Consider the following 20,201-nt stretch of genomic DNA (forward strand, 5'->3'; position numbering starts at 1 on the left):
AATGCCCACAAAAGTCGACTAGGAGTAGATAAGGAAAAGCTGAAGAGAAGGGAAAGATCGTGACACTGAGCGGGCTGAGAATGTGTTCACGAGAAGCACAAGAATCACAGCGGAAGACAAAATAAAGGTAGACAGGTGAGAGAGAAGAAGAAGAATAAAGTAAAAGAAAAGGGGGAAAAAGAGGGAGATGGCGAAAGAAACAAAAAAGGCAAATAGAAGAGAAAAGAAAAATGGATAGAGAAGGACGAAAGTGTGAGGCAAGTCGCCGCTTAGGCAAAAAGGATATTATACACTTAACCACATGTAAATGTTTCCGAGACGACATCAGTAAGGTCTATCAAACATTATATTAGGAAAGAGAGGAATGTAGGGGGCGATTGATGAACAGCCGGAGTACCATCGGCTTAGCCCGATGGGCCATCGGTAGGATCGTCGTCACCGCGACTGCTGCCCGGCGAGCGAAGGTGCTGATCGGCCGTAGGAGAGACGATGATGGCCGGGGCCAGAGGTGGCTGGGAGGCGGCATCGTCCTCAGCTGGAGGACTGGACGGAATGTTTTCAGGAGGCTCTATGGTATCCGTCCGAGGTGACATCGGTTCGGGTGCGCCGGACAGGATTGAGCCGTCGGCGCTGTCTTTGCTTCCACTGGTGGCGCCATTTCGCCTTCGTAGCCTGCGTTTGCGCCGCTCCTCTTCTGCGGTCTCTCTTCGTCTTCGCGTGCGCTCCCCATCGGCGTTGTCCCGTAGGCCCTGGAGCATACTTGCGGCACGGTCTGCCACGTCCTCGCTTTCGGACACCTGGGACTCTTTGCCAGTGGAGCCCGCATCGGATTCCGGAACGGCAGGACTCAGCAGTCCAGTCTCGGTGGCATCGGCATCGGCATTGTTATTGTTGTTGTTGTTGTCTGCAGTGTTGCTGGTGCCTTCTTCCGCGTTATTACTCTTCTCGGTGTCCACACCATCAGACCCAGCAAAATCCGGAATCTTCTGTCCTGATGCGACCCGGACCTGGTGTCGCTCCTTCAATCGTGCACGACGACGGCGATCACGTTGATCCCTGGCTTGAGGTGCTGCAGCTCGTAATTTCTCAAGCAGCGAGTCCATGGCACCGCTGCTGGCTGGTGACTGGGGTGCCTCGGTAGTAGAGCTGGCACTGTTCGCCAGGCCAGCATTGATGCGTTTGCGAGCCAAGGACGCCTCGGTCCGCTTCCTCGACTCCTCCAAAGTCATGTTCTTTTCTTTGGATTTCTACTCTTGTTAGCTGACGATCTAAGATCAGGGGTTCCGTAACATACCTTCCACTCCAGCAAGAACGCCGCCAACTTGGCGAAAAAGTCTCGCCGGGCGCCCTCGTCTGCATTGTCCTCACCGTAGAAGACCATGATATCATCATATGTCTTGATCATCTCATCCAAGTAGAGCTGCATTTGTTCGGCCTTTCGTCTCGCATCCTTCATGCTGCGCTGGACGACTTGGCTGACACGATCCTGGGGGTGGAACTTTTTGGGATCACTGAGGTTGCCCGCGTCCAAACTTGCCTGGACATTCTTGATGTTATCAATGTACTTCTTGGCATCCGTTCGAAGCTGGTCCACGTTCAGTTTCTGAATGGCGACGACGCCGTTGATCTCGTCGTAGAAGCCTTCCCATTCGGGGTACTGGTTACGAACAATTCGCTCGACCAGGTCCGCAAATGTCGTTTCGTTCTTGTCGTCTTTCACCATCCCGAGACGAGCCAGAGAGCCAAGTTTGAAACCCTGGGCCTGCTTGTTGGCGTCGTTCATGAAGTTACCGATATCCAGAATCAGACCGAGGACATTCATCAGGGACACCGAATCCCGCAAAGTTTCACTGACTTTGACGATCTGCTGAAGTTTTGCGGAGATGTGCTCATAGTCCGGCTCAAAGGAGCGTGTTAACGCAAGGGCACGCATCCTGGCCTTCCAATAGTGGTGCAGTTCAAAGGCCGTGTACAGATAAATCTGATCTTCTCTGGTCAATTCGCTCGGGTCTTGCTCTCGCTCGGAGCTGGCAGCATCCGGACCGGTCCAGTCTCGGCTGTACGGTGCCATCGTCTTAGAGATATTCTCCGGGAGCGTGCACATTTCATCCCGCTGGAAGAAGTCCATGACGACCATGTTATCGAGAATATCGGCGTCGCAATGGATAACCATCCGCACGACCTCCTCGGCAGGGTATTGTGAAAATTTGGCCAACGCGATCTGGAAGGTCTTGGACAGCTCATTCGAGATGATTTGCTTCTTGTCTTTGCGTTGCTTGGATGCTGCGCCACCACCGAAGATCTTGGTCTCCTTAGCCATGAACAACCTCTCCACTTCATCCAATACACCACGCTTCGCCAACTCGGTGTATTTCTCCTCCTTCGCCTGAGGCGTCGCGTCGTGCGAGGCCCACACAGTCACCTGCGGAGCATCAACCTTGTCCCAATGGAGAGCCTTGAGTTTCTTCTTAGGTCGGATAGACGGCATAGCCGCTGACGGCTTGGATGGAAGACCTTGCGAAGCCATGTAATTGGCACGCCAGCCACCAAACCCGGCGCCAGGAGGGGGTGGTGGCGGAGGGGCACCAAACGAGGCACCTCCTGGGGGAGGCGGGGGCGGGGGCGGGGGCATAAGACCTCCCGCTCCAGGGGGCGGAGGAGGCGGCGGCGGGGGCGGAGGGATACCAACACCTCCTCCTGGGGGCGGAGGTGGTGGTGGAGGCGGAGGAGGAGGGGGAGGAACAGCCCCGGGTAGACCAGGCGGCGGTGGAGGAGGTGGTGGAGGTGGCGGTGGTGGAGGAGGAGCAGCCACGGCTGGTGGTTGGTCTCCAGCCTTGTCATCTTTACCCTCACCGTCGACTTGAGCAGTGTCGTTCTCATCGGAGTCAAATTTGGGCACCTTAGAGGTGATTTCCCCAAGGAGACCAGTCGCTTGATTGGGGTTCATTCGGGGTCGCTGGAGATCCACGAGGCGCGCCTTCTCATAGATCACTTCGCCGTTCTCATCCACCTCCTGGTCCCCTTCCTGCCCCTCACCACCAGCGACATGGTTTCTCTTCCGGTAGGTGGATCCCAAAGCGTTGCTGTCCAGGTTCCGACGAGCGTGCTCCTCGAATTCCTCGTTCGGCCCGGTCTCCCCGTCCATCTGTTCTCGCAATTCACGCAGTCGATCCGACGGCCCGTGCTGACCCCAGACCTTGCCTTCCAGTTTAAATTGCGTCTTGGTCCGCTCCAGCTGCATTTCCAGCCGGCCCAGAAGCTTCTCGCGGTCCAGTATGCCCCTCATCTGCGAGGGATCATCTTCTGCAAGATTATTGTTCTTCATCGCATTCGAGGCAGCGATGTCCTGGGCATCTCGGAGCATCAGATACAACTCTCGAGTTTCCAGTTCATTGCGCTGCAGCTCCTGTGCGCGGAGTCTCTGCACATCCGCGAGCTCGGCTTTGACCATCTCGTTTTGTCTCGACTGCAGCTCTATGATCCCGGTTTGCTCGTCGATTTGCTTCTGCAACTTCTTCACCAGGCCATCGGCTCCCAATTCGATCTGCGCCTTCATCTCATCACGTTCGGCAATCGCGGCCTCTGCGATTTGGCGGGCTTCCAGAGACTCATCGTATACCTGCCTGGCCTCGGCATCTGTGTGCAGCCGGTCCAGAAGGCTTTGCACGGTAAACGTCAACCCTTGCCGGAAATCCAGGTCGGGCAACCTTCGGTCCATGGCGACGTAGCTGAGCATCGCATCCACCAGTTGGTACATTCGGAGGCCATCTTCACCGGAATTCTCTCGGATCAGGAGCATGTGTTGCATGGCCGAGAGGAAGTAGTCATGTGCCCGAGTGCCGTTGATCTTGGATGCGATGGCATCGGTAATCTGCAGCGGGTCGCTCATGTCCTTCACCTCCCCCTCGATACTATCCTTCATGCTGCTGCCCTCTCGCTGGAGAAGGTCTTCGTAATCGATCGCCTCATTCTCACGGAACCGTTCGATCTGCTTGTCGATGACTTCATATTGGAAACCCTCCATCTTCGTCAGGAGACGCTTGATACCACACGAGATGAATTGCGCCCGGATGTGACACCGCAGCTGCACGTCATGTTCCTGCGCATCAACCAGCATGTTGATCAGAAGCATGGTCGAGACCGCATACTCCATCAGAAGGTTCTCCATTCCAATTCCACCACTTCGATACTCCTCGCTGGCGCCGACTAAGCTGCCCATCTTGCCGCGCCCGTCGATTGTGACCTCGACGATGCGCATCCACGCGTCGAAACGGCCCGTTTCACCATGGTGGTTCTTGACATGATCCATGGCCTGGAGAACTTTCTGGTGGCCGTGCCCTTCGGCCCAGTGACAGAGGAAGGTCAACACTTCGCTGACCAGCTTCCTCGTGTTCAATCGAGGAGACAATAGCGAGCTCACGAGGGCCACAATCACCTGCTGGTGCGACAACGCATCATCTGCGCCGTACTTGTTGTTCATCAAGGCCTTGAGACATTTCACAATATCGTACTCTCGATCCAAGTCCTTGTCTCCTGTTGGAGGGGCCGGGACAGGGCCCGAGGCCTTTCGACGATTGATTTTGGCCAGCACATTCGTCAACGCTATCTGTCCTTGGGACTCGACAAAAGCTTTCACCCAGCTAATCGGTTGCGTTCGAAGACTGACACTCAAACTGGCCAGCTGTTTCGATGTGATCGAGTCGTCCATGACTTTCTTCACGTACCACTCCGGACTCCCCTCTTCATCGGCTCGCTCCAGGATTCCCGACGGGCCATCGTGACCGTGCGTCTGGCGAGCGTTCTGTCGCCGCTTCTGCTCTCCTTGCAATTCCGTGAGCCGATCTTGGTGAACCAGGGTCCATTTCTTCGAAGCGGGATATGAAAGCATTTGCCGTTTGGCTTGCTCGGGGAGATTCTGCCATCCTCGCTTCTGCATCAACTCCAGAAAAAGCTGGTCGACCACGCGGTCATCTCTCGGTCGAGTCAAGTACTGTTCAGGATTGTTCGGTCTTGGTTGGGCTGCCGGCGGCGGTTGAGCGGACTGCCAGGCCATATGTGCATTGGATAGTCGATTGTTGCTAGGGTTCCCATTGGGAAAGTAAGTGTTGCGGTCTGCCGAATGCGAGGTTGTAAGCGTGCGCGCAGATCCGTCGGACGAAAGATAGCTCGAGCCTCTTGTGTTCGAGGAGAGCGATGAATGAATGCTGGCTTGGTCCAGAGACATGCGTGAAATCGAGGAAGAATCTACTGTCGACAACGACGAATTGTGGCTGAGTCCGACATTCGTAGAAGAGCTCCCCGGTCGTACCCCCCACTGTTGATAGCGTGTCCCTCGATCTCCCGTCGCACTTCCAGACATCGTCACGTTCGCACCATGCGGTGGTGGGCGGGGCCCGGTGGGGTGCGAATATTGATTGGTGTCTCGAACGGCCGTAGGATTCCAAGCTGGGTACTGGTGAAAATCGCCGCCTCCTTTCGCAAGATGGTGTGGTGACGGCTCTTTTCGTGGCGACGTCTCGGCTTTGGATAGATAATCGACCGGGATGGGGGATTTGGTATCTGCGGGTAAACTCTCAAAGGGAATGGATGTGATGACCCCGGCTGTCATGGAGAGCCCGGCCGGATCGATATCGTAGGGGTAATCGACCGACTGGACAGAAGACCGTTTCGAATGTCGAGACGAACGGGAGCCTGCCGAACTCCCGGGAGGCGCGAGACTGTCAAATCCTCCGCTGTGAGTGTCCTCTACCGGTCGTTCCTTGTGCAGCTTCCTTCCGAAAAACGATTTGCCAGCCGAGGTCTGTCTCGATTTGTCAGGTGCGGACGTGGTGGTTGGCATCTTGACGGGCGTCACTGGGGGGGGATGCAGGACGCAAGCATGAGCCACCCCAAGCTCTTTTGTTTGTCGCCAGTCAGGTTCTATTTCTAGAAAATGGTCAGCTCCCCCGGGTCGTCTAGTTTGCTTGATTCCAACTCCATTAAATCACAGCGATGAATTTTTCCCGCCGATTCACACAACCGGGTGCCCTTGACACTCGTGGCCAACAGCACTAGTGAATACCCGCTGCGGAGCGGCGAGAGGGCGGAGAGGGGGGGGTTGGTCTCTTCTGCCTCTCACCCTGATCCAACACCGGAAAAATAGATAAAGAAACAAAGAGAGGACGGAAAGGGATATACGCACAGTGCAGGCAGATCGCGGATGACCCAACGATCGGTATCGATTTCTAGAAGGCCGAGCCTGGTGTCGCTTCAGAAAAGCACGGCCATTCAATAATCGTAATAATAATAGTTTAGGGGGCGACAAGGCGGGCGGCTCTAGAACGCCGGGCCCGCACGTGACCCTCGTCGCCGCGGCCCTTGCATCACGTGGCCGGCCTCCGATCGGGCGAAACGGACAGTTACACGGCGGGCGCAAAAGGGGACAGGTGCTATCATTTTTCTTTTCTCCGAGATGCTGCTCAACTTCCTCCCCTGAAATTGAGAGAGTCGGCGGCATGGCGGGGATCACGTGGCGCAGCATTTATCTGCCTACCAGATCTTGTACTACTACGGACTGGCTGAGCCACTGCGGCTTCATCTCCTTCCACCTCCCCCCCCATTCATCTTGTCCGCCGCAACCCCTCTTGAACTCTGGCATTCTTCCTGGCTTCCTTGCCTTCAATCCAAGGGTACTTTCTTGAAGTCCTCCCACCGGTCTGAAAGCGAGGATTGGAGTCGCAAAGTATCAAACGGGTTGACATTCCCAACGTGGACTGAGGGTCCTCCAGAAGTCAGTCAGCATGGGCTCTGCATCCGGTTTTGCCAAGGTACAGTAGAAATCAGATATATATGCAGTACATACTCAAGCCCATATTAACTTTTTGCCGCGCATTCTTCCAGACCATTGCCATTCCCGCCGTCATCTCCCTATCGCTCTATCTTCTCCTATCATTTGTGATCATCCCGTTCTTCCGCCGCTATCAGCAACGATATTCACAGTATCTTCCCCTGCATGCGATTTCGGCACATACCTCCACGCTCCGAGATCGCATCGCCGATACAATGATGCGGTTCTTCCTGCCGGCATCCTGGCGACAGCAGGCCCACTTCGACGACCACAACGATAACATCAGCATACTAGACGAGGAAGGAGAACTGATGGTCGGCATGGGCATGGATCCTACGCGGAGGGAGGCGCTGGAACGACGACAGAGTACGGCTGCCGAGCCAGAGAGCCGGCTCAGTCGAGAACTCGAGCAAGGGTTCATGGACGACAGCGACGAGGATGAGAGTCCCGGCAACCGCCGCTGAGACGGCGTTTCAAGCATTCTAAGCCCTCATGTATATATAGTCCTGGTTTTTTGTTCGGTATATGGGTTAAAATAGACAGGTGGCACTTTCGGTCTTCTCTTTCGTCTTTCATGTACATTACACTCGGTTTGAAGCTTAGCGGACTAGCTTCTGGGCAGGAGACAAGCTTCTCAAGCATAGTGTAGGGGATTTTCGATTAAATGGCCTATTGGCCCTGAAGTAATCAAGCACATGCACCAAAGGTACCCCTAATGACAAATTGCGAACCATCACCTCATTCATCCATTGAACATCCTATGTAAGACTACTCGCTGTTCAGACTTCTTGCTGTACCGGACAATGAAGAGTTTACATTTAGAGCGCCATATATTGCCTAAGTCATCTCCATGGCCAAGTAGATACCATACACCTTCAGTTTAAACTAGGTGGGATGAGCAACAGCTGCGTCAACTACGAGAGTATATTTTCAAGGATCAAATGAATAAGATAAACCTTTTATTTGTGAATTCGTAAATTTGTCAGGTATCATAAAATGATCAACTGTGGAATGCCTTTTTCCTTTGAAATGGTCCCCAGACAATAAAACATGCGCCAAAATAGAAAAGTAGAAACATCATTCAATCGTGTCCGACCGAAAAGCCTAAGCCTTGTTGCGCTGGCCGTACGCCTTGGTGACGTAGTCACCGTCCTTGACGATGAGGTCCTCGGCCCGGTAATCGTGACGACCGGTGAAGTAGCTGTCGAGGATGGCCTTGGTACCGTTGGCGTAGCGGATCTGGGCGTCGATCGAGGTACCGGACATGTGAGGCACCATGGCGTTGCCGCCGCCCCACGGGTGCTGGGCGTAGCGGAGCGGGTGGTCCTGAGGAGCGGGCTGGGGGAACCAGACGTCACCTCCGTAGCCGCGCAAGTGACCAGACTTGACGGCATCGGCAACGTCCTCCTTGACGACGATAGCACCACGAGCGGTGTTGATGAGCCAAGAGCCTGGATGAAAAGTTAGTCCTGCACCGTGTGGTGGGTTGAGGGGGCTTTATCCGGCTACTGACCCTTCTTCATCTTGGAGATGAGATCCTTGTTGAACAGACCACGGGTCTTCTCGTGCAAGGGGCAGTTGATGGTGACTATGTCACACTGAGCGAGCATCTCCTCGAGGTTCTCGACACGGCGGCAGCCGATCTCCTTCTCGACCTCGGGGCTCAGGGGCTGGTAGTCGTAGTAGAGCAGCTCCTTGCAGTCGAAGGGCTTCAGACGACGCAGGACACGCTCACCAATACGGCCGACGGCGACGGTTCCGACGACCTTGTTCTCGAGGTCATACTCGTTCTTAGCAACGGCAGCGACGTCCCACTCGCCGCGGGCAATCTGCTCGTGGGCGGGAACGAAGTTGCGGACCAGGGTCAGGATGGTCATGACAACGTGCTCCGCAACGGAGACGACGTTGCAGCCAGTGACCTCAGCGACGGTGATACCGCCGTTGGTCTTGTTGGCAGCGTTCAGGTCGACATGGTCGGAGCCAACACCGGCAGTGACGGCAATCTTGAGGTTCTTGGCCTTGGCCAGACGCTCAGCGGTCAGGTAACCGGGGTGGAAGGGGGTGGTGATGATGACTTCGGCGTCGACCAGCTCCTTGTCGAAGGTCGAGTTCTCGCCCTCCTTGTCGGAAGTGGTGACCAGGGTGTGGCCCTGCTCCTCCAGCCACTTCCTCAAGCCGAGCTCGTTCTCGGTGGTACCCAGCAAACCAGGCTGCTGTTTGGCGTGCTCACCGCCCTAGACATAATGTTAATGACGAGGTCGCAAGGGAGTTTATGACCGGGGACTTACGTCATAAAGGACCATAAGAATTTTACCCTGTAAGCTCGCAGAGGCGGTTAGCGTTCGTGCACCAGCAACAGAATTGACCCCGGGGAGCGCCTGGAAAGGACTGCCAGTCGGCCTCAGGAATGATCCTTTGGCGGACAGGAGCGAGGTGGCAGGCCGCCGTAGTTGGCGGGAAAAAGAGCGCATAAATACCATTTTGAGTGTTTAAGAAGAAGTAGAGAGAGATTGGATTGATTGCGAGAGATGAGAAGTCGAGGATTGAGCACTTGACAGGAGGATTAGCATACTATTTAAACCTCGCAGAGGGATGGATTGCGTCGAATGCCAATTCGCGACGTTAATTGGGGAAGAGGTGAAAGCTTGACATCAAGCGGGGGAGAGGAGGAGAGAGCAAGGACAGGCAGATGTAATGCTGTGGGGAACAGCAACCAGGAGTTTCTTACCGGATGCGGAATGCAGGAGACTCTTGGGAGAAGATGAAACTGATGTTGATGTCGATGAGGAGCAGGGAAATTCGCCCAATAAATAGGCCACCTCCGCGGGGCACTTCGTCTACATTCCGTTCATCCATCCGATGGGATACTGGGTCACTACTCTGGGACAACGGAGGGTCCACCATTGGATACTGGACGCCACTACGAGTTCATATCACCGCTTAGGGGCGGGAATACTGGGAAGGTGGGAAGGGGAGGGGACGAGGGAGAGTGGATGAGGAGGAGAGGAGAGGAGGAGAGCAGCTCGGAGAGTAAAGGTAGGGGGAGTTTCTCCGCACGCGGGACTCGGTGGACGGATGGATGGGGGGTTGTCCTTCATTGCGCTAGTCTGGGTAGGTAGTCCTGTCTACTGACTACTTACTATGTACTCCATACTCCGTAGGTACTACTACCTACACAATAGACAACATAGGAGAAAGTTCCCTCATACAGACACCTTCTAGATGGTGCTGACTAACCACGCCGCTAGTGCGGGCAGGCGTTTACGTATGTACCAAATGCGGGGAGACCAGTATCATTAGGATCCTATTCTTATTTTTACTATCTGAGGGAATCATCTGGATTTCTAGAGATGTCCACCTCCTTTGAACTCCTCCCACGCAAAGCCGGCTCCCATGCCGAGGATTTTTTTGATTTTTTTACCTAGAATCCGTTAGACGCAGTCGCAGTACAGCACTCAATACTCCTGGGCTGGGCTGATTACCCCTCGTGCGGGGAATGAGGGGATCATCAAGTCGATCGAGAACCCACTCTGAGCCTAATAATAATATCGGCCTGGCAAGGTCAGACGGTCCTGGGATCGCGGATGCTCCTCCGACACGCAGTCGCCTTGCCGCACCAGCCGATCTCGGGTCTGAATCCTCGCGAGTGGTGCCATGCAGCTTGCTATCTAGGTTGGGGCTTTGGGGCCCAACTCAATGCTTTCCCCCCATCGAGAGCTAAACCTGGCACTGATGTTAAGCTTGATCCAGTGGACGGGCCCGATGGATCATGGATTTCCATAAAACATTCACCAGAACCGGTCACTGGCGTTGAACGTCCAGACATACATGGGGGGTTGATCCGACTTTCAGCCGTGATTCCACCGAAGACAGAGAATCGATCCAAGACCCGCTTCTTCGCCCTCTCCTCCCTTTCTCCTCCCCCTCGGTCGCCCTCATTCGTGAATCGGCATGTTACAGCCTACAGGACCTCGTCGCAGTCTCACGCTAGCCACCAAGGTCCGGTCGCCCATGAGGGGAAATTATTCTCCCCCCACCTTGTCCTTCCCAATGCTGCCACATCATGCGAGCCATTGAACGCCTCCAATTGATCCCCAATTGTTCGGGAAGGTGTTTTCCTCGGAGTTGGACAGGTCAGATGAAAATGAGGGATCTAGATCTCTGGGGTACGGTCTTTCCCCTCAAGCGATCGCGAGGTTTCTAATGAACTCTGCGCACGCCGGACGAGGTCGCGACCATCGCAGTTGCATTTTAATGAAAATCTATAATACATTTATTCTATAGTTACGAAATTTAGCTGGTTGTACATGCGATGCGCCACTCATGCGACAGTCCACGCGCCGGGACTAGAAGACGATGTTCACCAATTTCCCGCCCTGAACGACGATCACCCGCCTTCGCTTCTCCCAGTCGTTTCTCTCGCGCAGCCAAACACGCCCTTCGTCGGTCTCGAGGATTCGCGACATGATCCAGTCCTGTTCGTCTGTGGCGATTCCAGCCTTCCCGCGAGGTTCGGCGACCGTGGTGGGCGACAACCGTCGGGGAATCGTGACTGTAAACCGCATCTTCCCGTTGATTTGGACCGCCACGACTTGACCCCCGCGCGCTGACAGCGCATCGGCCTGCTGCGAGCTCAAGGGCGGCGTTGGCCATCCACCGTCAAAAACCGCCGGCACGTGAGCTCGGCGACCGTCATTCTCGGCATGTGACCCCATCGAATCGCGGTGAAGAATTTCCCAGCATTCGGACGCCAGCGCCGGGGCAACGGGTGCCAAAAGACGGAGAAGAGAGGATGTACACAGATAGGAGATTTGGGGCGAGGTGGGCGTCGACGACACTAATGAGTTTGTGAGCTTCGTCAGGTCGGAAATGACGGTATTCAGTCCGTAGGGGTTGTTTTCAATGCAGTTGGTGACGGAGACAATGGTCCGATGGGTCGCAAGCACGGCATTGGCGTCACTATCGCTGAGGCTCTGCAAGCTGTCGGGAAGGGGGTCAGGGCCGATTGGATTCACCGCATATTCGGACGAAATCAAACTTTGCTGCGTATCCTGCACAACCTTCCACAGTCGACCGAACCACCGCTCTATGCCCACGATCTTCGTTTCGTCCCACTCGAGGACCTCGCTGACCGGCGCAGAGAATAGCACATGGGCGCGAGTGGCGTCCGCGCCATATTTCAGGGCGCACGCAGTCGGATCGACGCCGTTGTGCTTGCTCTTCGACATTTTCTCGAAAGATACATTGGGTTGGATCTGGGTGCCTTTGATGACCGGTTTGTCCGGACTTGAGAGGTCTACATCGGAAGGCAGTAGAAATCGGCCAGTGGAGGGCTCTGAATATGTCTTGCCATGCACCATACCCTGGGAGAGGAGCGTTTTGAAAGGCTCGGCGGGGGCGGCAAGGTTGCCCGTCCGCGCCAGCTCCGGGAACAATTCGGATTGGGAGAGGAATTTGTAGATAAAGCGAGCGTAGAGGAGGTGCAGGATGGCGTGCTCAACTCCGCCGATATAAACATCCACTGGTCGCACGGATGAAGGCGAAAAGGGTTTTTCCTTGTTGGCCGAATCCAGAAATCGAAGATAATACCATGAAGAGTCGACGAAGGTATCCATCGTGTCGGTATCTCGCTTGGCAGGACCATTGCAGCTTGGGCATTCGGTGTGTACCCACTCATCCGATGATTCGAGAAGGTTGCCCCTCTTCCCCTTCAACCATTCTCCGCCTATCTTGGGCAATTGAACCGGAAGCTGGTCATCCGGTACAGGAATCGGCCCGCACTTGCCACAGTGGATGATGGGGATCGGTGCGCCCCAATAACGCTGTCTACTGATGAGCCAGTCTCTCAGCCTCCACTGTTCCACGGCCTGACCGTGAGCGACACTTTGAAGGTCTTTGACAATCTGTTTCCCGGCTTCACGGGAATGGAGGCCATGGTATTTGCCACATCTCGACGTCAGATAGCCTTCTTGAATGAAAGCCTTCGCGTCGCTCGCAGGCGCCACGTTTTCTTCCGGCGCACGGTCGGTTCCAGCCGAGCGCTCTGGCCCGATCACAATCGGAATATATTCGGGGTTCACATTCTCCGTGAAGAACGCCAAATCCCTGGCATCGTGGCCCGGAACGCCCATCACGGCTCCTTCGCCGTAGTCGCCGAGAACGTAGGGCGCCACAAAGATGGGCAGCTCGCGGGTGATATAAGGACACTCCTTATCGATGATGCGCAACGGATGAGAAGCAGTGACGTTGGTCAGCTTGTAGCCAGCTTTGGAGTCCGGGGGCAACGATGCAGCCGTTTCTAAGAACTTTTGTAATTCGGCGTCCTTCTCCGCCGAGGCTTGGACGATCGGATGATTCAAAGACAGTGCAAGATATTCAACCCCGTAGAGTGTGTCGGGTCGTGTGGTAAACACGTTCACTTCCGTCCCAGCACTCATCACCGGGAAGGTGACCCTGGCTCCATGCGATTTTCCCAGCCAGTTGCGCTGCATTGAGAGTACGCGATCCGGCCACCCGCCTGCCAGAGAGTCCAGGTCTTTCAACAGAGCTTCTTTAAACGCAGTGATGCGGAAAAACCACTGTTTGAGCTTCAGCTGCTCGACCTTTGCGCCAGATCGCCATGAGAATCCATTGGCGTCTACTTGTTCGTTCGCCAGCACAGTCTTATCAACTGGGTCGTAATTAACGAGCGCTTCTGATTGATATGCAAGGTCCTTTTTGTAGAGCATGAGGAATATCCGCTGCGTGTGCTCGTAAAACTCCGGCGCACAAGTTGCCAGTTCCTATAGTATAGGAGTTAGCGGACCGACCAGACCTGGCCAAACATGCCGAACATACCCTATCCCAATTGAACGACGTCGAAATGCTTCGAAGCTGTTCCTTCATCCTCGATATATTGTCTTTGGTCCATTCCGCCGAATCGATTCCTCGCTCAATGGCCGCATTCTCCGCCGGAAGTCCAAAGGCATCCCAGCCCATGGGATGCAGGACATCGTGACCGCGCATTCGGTAAAAGCGTGCCAGTACATCCGAGATCGTGTACACTCGCAAGTGGCCCATGTGTAGCGTGCCGGACGGGTACGGGAACATGGACAGAATGTAGGACTTTGGTCGATCGTCGGTCGTGTCCGTTCGGCCAGTAGCATTTTGTCCCTCCAATTGCCATTGTGCCTGCCACTTTCTATCGATCGCTAGGAGGTCGAGTTTTCCGGAGGTAGGGCCGGAGGACTTTGTCGTCGCAAACCGAGCAAGGGCATGGAATGGGGAAGGACGATAACCGCATCTCCGTCGTGCTGGCGCAAGAAGCGCCCGAGTCGAGCTCAATTGGAGGCGGCTAAGGGATTGCATTTGGGCAGTCAAATCATCGTGTCATCGGATACAAAGAGTGGCGTGCTCTATTTGCAAGGTTGACGCGGTCGATTTTCAATCAACATTAATCTTAAATTGCCGGTTGAGGTCATACGGCCTTTAGTCCCAATGAGGACTAGTGCATTGTGCCCGTTCCATCAGGCATCAAAGTACGGGGTATCTACACCTTTACGGAGTAGGTATGTACCTCTGCGGTAGACATATATTGCTGATCGTCGAGGTTATGCTTATTGCACGCAGACTTAGTCATAGTTATTGAATTGGAAGTGCTAGAAAACTACTCGCCTATGGAAATGAAGGACTCCATTGACGGAATATATATCCTTCCGTCAGAACAGGCTAGCAGATGTCGTACGCCAATACTTACTGGGTGGACGCATTCTCTCATGGTCCATATGCAGCGTTGATCAAAGGTATAGGTAGGTTGGAGAAGATATCACACACCCATTACCCAGCCAGGAGAGGCCACACACCGCTAAGTCCATCTTTTCCCTGGCTCCCTCAGACTTGCACAAGTGGTATGAGACCTGTTCTGAGCTCGCTGAGGCAAGTCTCGCTCTTCCATGCGGTGTGGTTCAATCGATCCGGTGATACGGAGTACTAGGCCTTGCAAGCCTGCCCAACTAGTAGCATGCAAGGGACTTTCAGTGCAGAACGGACGCGTATCTACAAGTGATGAACAATATCACTTGCTTACGTTGTCAGTGCCCAACTGTCAGTATATATAGTCAGGGTCCATACCAACCAATTTCTTGTTCGTTCTATAACCTATACTTCTCAGGCTACCGAGAGAACCTTCTACGGAGTACCAATCTTCCCAATGGAGCACAACTCCATTTAATCTGGGCCATCGTCCCACATTCTCCTCCTTTCTCAACCGCGAACCGGATCATTCCTACTGCAGCGAATGCTCGGAATAGAAAATCAACCTAATGTCCACTTCGACAATCATGCACCGACGCACTGCGAAGCTGCCATGCTCATGGAGGAGCTAGGCCGCGCTAGCAAACCCGTAGGGGAGTGGAACGAGAGCCAAAGAGACCAAATAATGGAACGCTTTCGTTTCTTCACCAACAGTCTTCTGGAACGGAGGGCCGCCGCGGAGGCCGATAACAAGATCCTCTTCTTCAAAGACCACCCTCAATTTATCTGGCGTCTGGATGCTCGCGTGAAACGGAGCCATGACATATTCGACGCCATACTGCCACAGCCCGGCGAAGACGCCCATCAAGCGGCAGCAGCAGCGACAAATCCAACAATCCTCCCCGTTGAATGCCTCACATCCTCGCGGGTGGTCATCTCTGTCCGACACCCAGCCTTATCTTTCCCCTCGGTCTTCCGTGGACACCTTGAACTTCGACTCCAGGATCCTGAAAATTGGAGAGGGGAGCTGATGCGATCCTGGATGACCCTCTCCTACTCGCGTGTCCTGTACGACTGGTACCGATCATACGCCCAAGAAAACAAAACCCACGAGACCCCGGCAGATCCAATCATCGTCGGCATGAAAGACCTCATTGACGACCCCAGTCTCGTGTCCAGACTGGCTACGTCCTTGGGCTTGGACCCATCTAAAGTCCTGACGGAATGGGACACAAGGTCCCAACCGGAAGATGATCGTATCCTGAGAAAAGTCTACAGTCGCTCGATTAACCAGGCGACTGGGGTGCTGAAGGAGAAGGCACCCGACACGGTCGATCTGGAGCTGGAAAAAACGAAGTGGGTGAAGGAATTTGGGGAAGACGCTGCTGCTATCCTTGCCGATTGTGTGGAACAGGCTATGCCGGACTATGAGTATTTGATGGCTCAGAGGCTACGATGAGTTTGCGGAGGGAACATATCACCCATCAAGAGCCAGGGAAGACCTCCCACTCGCTAGATTTTATGTGTCTTTAGGCTATGTATCCCTCACATTTTTAGTCTATAATACTTAAATGGCCACATTCGTGTCGAACTTTCCAAGTTCTCCAGTTGTAGAGAGAAGCAGCGGTGTGGTATGCCTACCTAGGGACCTTCCAAGGGAACCGGCACACACCTTGTTGGAGACTTGGGTGGCTAGCGAGAGTCAGCATCACAACGCCAGTCAATAACAATGTATTTCCGAGAATGCGGGCGCCTGATAACCCGTGATCTATGATAATATATTTTGAGACAATAGTACACACATTCTCCAATATATAGTACACTCAAATTCCGCCCATGTTCTCTATAGTCTCAGAATACCCCCATTTCGATCTATTCCACCACGGAAATGGTCTACCACCACCTTGCCACCCAAGATGGTCTCTTCCACTACCCCCTGCGCATGCCTGGGTTCGATGCGCCCATACCAGATGCCCATACCCGCCAGCGGGTGCGGCACCGATGAACCCTCGAGCAACATTCCGGGCGGGATATACACAATCACGTTTCCAGCGTATTTATGCCCACCGATATGGCTGATGAGTCCAATGTGGGCGTGCTCAGGGCTGTCGATTATGTGACTGTCACTAATCACCGACGTGAACCCTTTGGCCAGCAAAACCCGACGGAACTCTTCTTGAAGGACTGGCGCCATGATGCCGCATCGCATATCACGGCCGCCGTGACCGCAAATCAAGACCACCGGAGATTTCTGAATATCGACAGCACCCGAGAACTCCGTTGCTAGTTCCGGATTGCGAGTTAACTCCGCCCGTCGAGATTCAGGCAGAGAATCCGCCATCGCACTGAGTTTTCGAGGAAGAAGGAAGGCGCGAACAAAGGTCGAAAGGTCGGTCACTGCCTCGGGCGATTCCGGCACATTGACGGGAATGGAAGGGAAATACGTGAACGAAGGGAACAGAAACGCTGACGCAGAGGTCGAAGTACTCTCTGATGCTGGAGCTGCTGGAAAAGAAGAATTGCTGACCAAGATGTTGTTGAATGGCTTGAAACTGTCAGTCATGCGCAAACGATCGCCTGCGGGCAACTCACGTCGGCATAATGCCCCCCACGGCCCATCAGACGTTTCAAACCCCTCGCAAGTTCTCCCCAGCCTTGATTCTTCCCATCGTCCTCAATGCGACTTGTCCAATCTCCTTGTCCGGTACAGATCAGGATCTGTTGTGCATAGGCCGCCATTGTTCCATTCAATGGTTGATTATGGTCAAGCGGTAGCCCCTCGGGCATCGACGGGGTCGGAGGACACGAGCATGTCGACTCGGGGCAGGATTTTGTCACGGGAAACGGAAGAGGTATATCCAGAGGGATTCGTCGCGGTGCTGACCGATATGCGGTGGTCGAGAAAAAGCGGGATGTTAGCGATGTTCTGCTGCACCCGAGTTTGGGCAAACAGCAGTGTGTCGAGCGCACTTTCATGAGTTGTGAAGCTCCACGCTTTTTCAGGCCCTAGAAAAAAGTAGATGACCAAAATTTCGCTCGTTATAGGCCTTTTCACTACAAACAACGGGGTCGACTTCTAAAAGGATGCGCATGTAGTATCGAAATCCAGGCGAGGAAGTCCGAGTCTCCGAGGCGGAGTCGGAGATAACGGAGTTTGGTCGGATTGGTCATACAGTACATTTTGGGTAGGATGTTTACATTTACCATCTGCACAGAGTATAGATAATTAAGCAGGTCCCTAACTTGGCCATTATAGTTGCCTAGGTGTCACATGTTGATGATTGTCAAATTATACTTATATCAATTAAAGAAATTTGTACATATAATACCTCATTATCATTACTTTCTCCGCAAAGCATCAAAGTTTCCCTAAAACCACAAACCACCAAGGCGCGCCGATATCGATGTGGAGACTGAATAGGATGCCGTAAATATTCAGCAGTATCTGAGGGGGTTTCATATAGAAATATATTCTTCCGTTCTGCCTGATTGATAAATCACCTAGGGGTGAAGGAAACCAAAGCATTGCTTGAGATGGTCAAGGGCCACAGCGCATAATAGAATCCAACGGCACCCCCTACTAGAAGGGCATAGTACGCAACACTCCATCCAACAGCAAGTTGTCTATACTCATATAATATATGCCGGTCTGGGTTTTCTTTAACTTTGACTAGAGGCGGATCGATGGGCAATACGGCCTCAACTCTGCCCCATAAGCGAGGAAGGCCACACCAATTGCAGAAGGCGTGGGCGAGAATAGCAGCTGGGAGGGATCCAGTTCGCAGATAGATAAAGGTGGCGTACCAACCAAAGATGGTGGTGTAGCTGAATTGAAAGATAGACCGGAACATCGCCGCAATGATCGAGGTGTCAGGGTGAGTCAGGCGAAACTCGTAGAAATGATGTACATGGGCAATCCCGAAGTAAAGAGGGGCCATGAAAACGATACGACCCGGAGACACTCTAGCAAGTAGATGAAGAGGCACGATGGCCGAACGGAACATGATCTCCTCGGTGATCGGACCCTGGATCTCGCCATTAGTAAAAAGAATCAATTCCGAGCCCATGGAACCAGCTTACAGCAACGTAGTTTCTCCACCCAATCCAGCCGCGAAGTGTTTCGGAAACCCTACGGCCCTTGATCCAGTCCTTCCATTCATCTTCGGCGATCCCCCGTTCGAATAGGGGCCCGGTAAAGAGGATGGCCGTAAGTGCCAGGGAACGAGCAATTTCCAGGACGCCGACAGGCCACCATCCTAGAAGCTTGAGGGCCTCCGAAACAGGGGCATTGTCTTTAGCGATAATTAACCAGAAAACGGCCAAGGTGCTGATGACGCAGGAAGAAGTCACAGCCCGGATTCTAGCCCGGATAACCGATGGGGTATCTCGGCTAAGGGTAGGAGATGGCCGAGTGGTGGTAGAAACATAGAACGGGACCACATAGATCAGGGTTAGAAGGATCTAGAAAACCTTGGTTAGTGGGTTCTTGCTATGAGACAGGAGCGAGAATGACGATTTTTCTCCTCCGTTATCCACAAAAGGAGAACGAAAGGAAGGTCCGAGAAAGAGCAACCCCTTTTATTTCCCCTGGATGGAAGTTCGACGGCGCTATTTTTGTATAGATGCCCGCGCGCTAGGGCCAGAGGAAATAAAGCCTACCGAAAAACAAGCGGCTGCCTGGACCGAAAGGACCGGCTCATCTGAAGCCCAACAGTTAGATTCGAACATAATTTCCGAGTTTCCGGACCTACCATAATGTTTCGAGTACAAGGACTTGAGACGCGCCATAATATTAACAGGCGCCATGATATTGGCAGCTTGGGTCAAATAGTTCTCCTGTCTGCTGTATTTTGGGCAGATAGGTTAAACGGAGAGATGGTTGGAGTCCGGTTGGATGAGACCCAGTCTAGTGGTCGTCGTCGAGGACTAATGAGGGAGAAGCATCGAAAGGGTGGAAAGCGAACCCAACGATGATCTTCATGGATTGATGAAGACAACGACAAAGAAAAACGAGGAAAAGGGTTTAGTCCGGACCGCCGCCGCTGCCTGATCCTACAGGCATGAAAGAACCCAGGACGCGCGACGGCCCGAAAGGGAAATCCTGAGTCATCGATCACGAGACTCATTTTCTCCTTCCTTCCCTTCCGTTCCTTCCGTCTCCTGTACATCGAGTCCATCTATCACATACACCATTCTTGTTACTCCTTAGTCCACTCCGCACATACGTACTACTTTTAGTATGCACAGGTACTACTCCAAGTACAGTAAATCGCCATCATACACATAATCATTAGACACCCCTTATCAATGGAGCCCTTGCTTGGCCCAATAGCCTCAATCTTGAAATTCCTCTCAGGCGATTAAGCACTTATGATAATACTAGCATGGCATGCAACATGCAGCAACATGACGATTTCCCCTCAAATTACGTCCCAAGGATCAAGCAATAATGGTAAGTTGAGCGTTAAAGACTTGAAAGGAAGTTGACAGACTCCACTTCTGCTGAGTTGGCACTTGGCAGCATTGGGTGATCCTGAACGGGGTCAACTCAAGTTGTCACCCGAATTTCTGCCCAGTTATTATTGGGCTGTGTATGGAGCAAAGGAGGGAAAAAACCAATGAGATGCTCTGGAGCCTCGACCTA

At 53.5% G+C, this 20,201-nt stretch overlaps 7 protein-coding genes across 7 annotated transcripts; 2 read left to right on the plus strand and 5 right to left on the minus strand.

Moving 5' to 3' along the window:
* Nucleotides 1–404: 404 nt before the first annotated feature.
* Nucleotides 405–5,839, minus strand: KD926_007584 (formin sepA; the record flags this gene model as incomplete). The annotated part of the gene is made up of 2 exons (XM_053100451.1): nucleotides 405–1,247; nucleotides 1,295–5,839. 2 exons carry the CDS (start codon nucleotides 5,837–5,839, stop codon nucleotides 405–407), a joined length of 5,388 nt encoding a protein of 1,795 aa, XP_052955891.1.
* Nucleotides 5,840–6,779: 940 nt separating this feature from the next.
* Nucleotides 6,780–7,290, plus strand: KD926_007585 (uncharacterized protein; the record flags this gene model as incomplete). Its single annotated transcript, XM_053100452.1, has 2 exons — nucleotides 6,780–6,806; nucleotides 6,880–7,290. The coding sequence occupies 2 exons, from the start codon at nucleotides 6,780–6,782 to the stop codon at nucleotides 7,288–7,290; spliced, it is 438 nt and encodes a 145-aa protein (XP_052955892.1).
* Nucleotides 7,291–7,930: 640 nt separating this feature from the next.
* fdh (formate dehydrogenase (NAD+) FDH1) lies at nucleotides 7,931–9,306 on the minus strand (the record flags this gene model as incomplete). The annotated part of the gene is made up of 3 exons (XM_053100453.1): nucleotides 7,931–8,277; nucleotides 8,340–9,060; nucleotides 9,115–9,306. 3 exons carry the CDS (start codon nucleotides 9,304–9,306, stop codon nucleotides 7,931–7,933), a joined length of 1,260 nt encoding a protein of 419 aa, XP_052955893.1.
* Nucleotides 9,307–11,172: 1,866 nt separating this feature from the next.
* On the minus strand, nucleotides 11,173–14,173 carry KD926_007587 (leucine--tRNA ligase NAM2; the record flags this gene model as incomplete). The annotated part of the gene is made up of 2 exons (XM_053100454.1): nucleotides 11,173–13,608; nucleotides 13,664–14,173. 2 exons carry the CDS (start codon nucleotides 14,171–14,173, stop codon nucleotides 11,173–11,175), a joined length of 2,946 nt encoding a protein of 981 aa, XP_052955894.1.
* A 928-nt stretch (nucleotides 14,174–15,101) lies between these two features.
* Nucleotides 15,102–16,016, plus strand: KD926_007588 (uncharacterized protein; the record flags this gene model as incomplete). The annotated part of the gene is made up of 1 exon (XM_053100455.1): nucleotides 15,102–16,016. One exon carries the CDS (start codon nucleotides 15,102–15,104, stop codon nucleotides 16,014–16,016), a length of 915 nt encoding a protein of 304 aa, XP_052955895.1.
* Nucleotides 16,017–16,400: 384 nt separating this feature from the next.
* Nucleotides 16,401–17,344, minus strand: KD926_007589 (sucrase/ferredoxin-like domain-containing protein; the record flags this gene model as incomplete). The annotated part of the gene is made up of 2 exons (XM_053100456.1): nucleotides 16,401–17,102; nucleotides 17,150–17,344. The coding sequence occupies 2 exons, from the start codon at nucleotides 17,342–17,344 to the stop codon at nucleotides 16,401–16,403; spliced, it is 897 nt and encodes a 298-aa protein (XP_052955896.1).
* A 710-nt stretch (nucleotides 17,345–18,054) lies between these two features.
* On the minus strand, nucleotides 18,055–19,363 carry KD926_007590 (CAAX prenyl protease RCE1; the record flags this gene model as incomplete). Its single annotated transcript, XM_053100457.1, has 4 exons — nucleotides 18,055–18,582; nucleotides 18,638–19,018; nucleotides 19,217–19,257; nucleotides 19,309–19,363. 4 exons carry the CDS (start codon nucleotides 19,361–19,363, stop codon nucleotides 18,055–18,057), a joined length of 1,005 nt encoding a protein of 334 aa, XP_052955897.1.
* Nucleotides 19,364–20,201: the final 838 nt, after the last annotated feature.

This window comes from Aspergillus affinis (genome assembly GCF_023601865.1).
Source record: "Aspergillus affinis strain CMG 70 chromosome Unknown NODE_45_length_233477_cov_87_579804, whole genome shotgun sequence".
Classification (NCBI taxonomy): domain Eukaryota; kingdom Fungi; phylum Ascomycota; class Eurotiomycetes; order Eurotiales; family Aspergillaceae; genus Aspergillus; species Aspergillus affinis.